Genomic DNA, 2,144 nt, shown 5'->3' with positions numbered 1-2,144 from the left:
ATGCAGACGTCAAAACAAACGTTTACCCATTATCATCGCCCAACGATGGCACGCGCAACAAACAAGATAAAATCAAGTACGGCATCCATGACTGGGCGCAAAGGACATGTTTTGCGCAAATGTGTGCAGGGGACACGGCAATTCCAGAGAAATGCCAAGAAACAAAAACACAAACAAAACAAAGCAAAACCAAAAAAAGGCAACACATGAGGTTTACACACTAAGAGGCGTAGAATAAAAGAAAAAGGGGTGGGTGAGAAATAGTTTCCTCCCGACACTCTTATTTCACCCTCCTAGTGATGGTCAGCCATATTATTTATACGCTGCTGCAAATTCACGCTACGCTATTTGCTGTTGAAGATACTTAAGTACGATGGCCTTCGCCGCTGCACTAGCATCCCGGGTTGCACTGCGAACGACAAGTCGGTCATGCGGTGTGCGGCAAATCCGTGGAAGATGTCGCAAGTGCTCTAGAGAGAGTTTCCAATTCCCCGAAAGTGCTGCGGCCCACACACCTAGACGTTGACTGTGGTTGTCCCTGGACAGACCAGATGCATGCATATCTGCCAGGAGTGCAATGGCCTCCGACCAACGCCCGGAACCCACGCAGGCCTTTATTGTTAACCGATGTGCCAGCAGGGGTAGAACGACGCGCGGCTCCTCTTCACGTACTCGCTCCAGAAGCATCACTGCCTCCTTCCAGCGGTTGGAAGCGACGCAAGCCTGTAAAACGGCACAAATGGAGAGTGGATGTGGGGAATAATTTGCATCAGCAAGGGAAGCCTGCAGTATTCGCACCGCGACGTCCCACATCGCCCCCTTGGCAGAGGCAAGCAAGAGAGAAAGATGCGTGCGAACGGGAAGGTATGAATGCGTCTCAAGAAGCATCCCTCCAATACGTATCGCTGCTTCCCACTGACCTGACTGCTCACACAATTCCAGCAACTCCCCCCTTCCTGTTGAAGCAGACGCCTCATCGGCTTTCGCCATCCAAGACAGTGCTGCCAACGCCTTTTCCCATTGCTTAACTGCGTGAAAGGAACGCACAAGCGCATGATACGACTCTCCGACAATGCTAGAGACAAATCCCTCTGTCTGAGCAATGTCATACACCTGCGTTGCCACTGACCATGCATTTGCCTGCTCACATTGAGCCAACAAAGTCCCCACCATAGACTTGTCTGGCTTTACACCTGCCGCAACTGCCGCATTAAAAACTGAAAGCGACGACGTCCATTCCGGCGAAATGGACATGATAACCTTAAAAAAATTCACGTCAGATGGAAAAATTTGCGAAGCTTCTTTTGTTTTTTCAATCGCCGACAACATAAAGAGGCACATCCGCCACTGTTTAAGCTGTGCTGTTCGATACACAAGACTTCCCACAAATGCTGGGTCCACCAACGACCCCTGTGCTATTCCAGTAACAAACAACTCCACAGCCTTTTCCCACGCTCCACTTTCAGAAAGGTGTGGGATCAAAACACCGAGCGAATACCACTCCCCCATGTGAGATTGCCGCTCTATCGCCTCTGCCACCATCAGGGCAGAGATCCAGCTTCCATGTCTCTCAGCAAGTATCTGAGTCGCATGGGACACATCTAACGTCCAGCTCTTTTCCTCGCAACAACGGAGAATCGTGGCACAGTTTTCCGGGGACAAGAGGGAAGAAAGGAACGATGATGATGGTGGACCCGGCAGCAATTCAGCAAACTGCAAAGCGCTTCGCCAGTCACCTAGACGCTGCGAAGCATGACAAAGAACTGCCACAGAGCCAGGACGCACAAGAGACGCGTTATCAACTAAACAGACTTTCCCCAAGGTTAGAACATCACTAACAAGGCCCTGCCCACTACGCTCTAGTTCACGAATGACATCTTCCTCTACAGTCTCGCTGAATATTCGACGCAGCAAGCCACAGCAGGCATTAATGTCTCCACCTAGCACCTCCGTGGCCAACAGCCTCGCAAGTCCCCCCCTTCCCATGCGATCTCTTGCACATGGGTTGCCGAGGCAATCAAAAACAAAACAAAAAATAAATAAATAAATAAAAAGCAGAAAGAAAACAGACAAATAGAAATTATGTGTGTATGTGTGAGAGAGAGAGAGACAAAAACAAGTAATCGCATGTCTCTTTTTTCCCC

At 49.7% G+C, this 2,144-nt stretch overlaps 1 protein-coding gene across 1 annotated transcript, besides 2 other annotated features; it reads right to left on the bottom strand.

The window, feature by feature from the left end:
• Nucleotides 1–155: 155 nt before the first annotated feature.
• Nucleotides 156–196: a microsatellite.
• A 143-nt stretch (nucleotides 197–339) lies between these two features.
• On the bottom strand, nucleotides 340–1,986 carry TraAM80_10493 (putative mitochondrial protein; the record flags this gene model as incomplete). Its single annotated transcript, XM_029387109.1, has 1 exon — nucleotides 340–1,986. The coding sequence occupies one exon, from the start codon at nucleotides 1,984–1,986 to the stop codon at nucleotides 340–342; it is 1,647 nt and encodes a 548-aa protein (XP_029233049.1).
• Nucleotides 1,987–2,015: 29 nt separating this feature from the next.
• Nucleotides 2,016–2,052: a microsatellite.
• Between the last annotated feature and the right edge of the window lie 92 nt (nucleotides 2,053–2,144).

Source organism: Trypanosoma rangeli (assembly GCF_003719475.1).
Source record: "Trypanosoma rangeli strain AM80 chromosome Unknown Tra_15.4_contig_01005, whole genome shotgun sequence".
Lineage (NCBI taxonomy): Eukaryota > Euglenozoa > Kinetoplastea > Trypanosomatida > Trypanosomatidae > Trypanosoma > Trypanosoma rangeli.
This window is presented reverse-complemented; position numbering and strand designations above follow the sequence as displayed.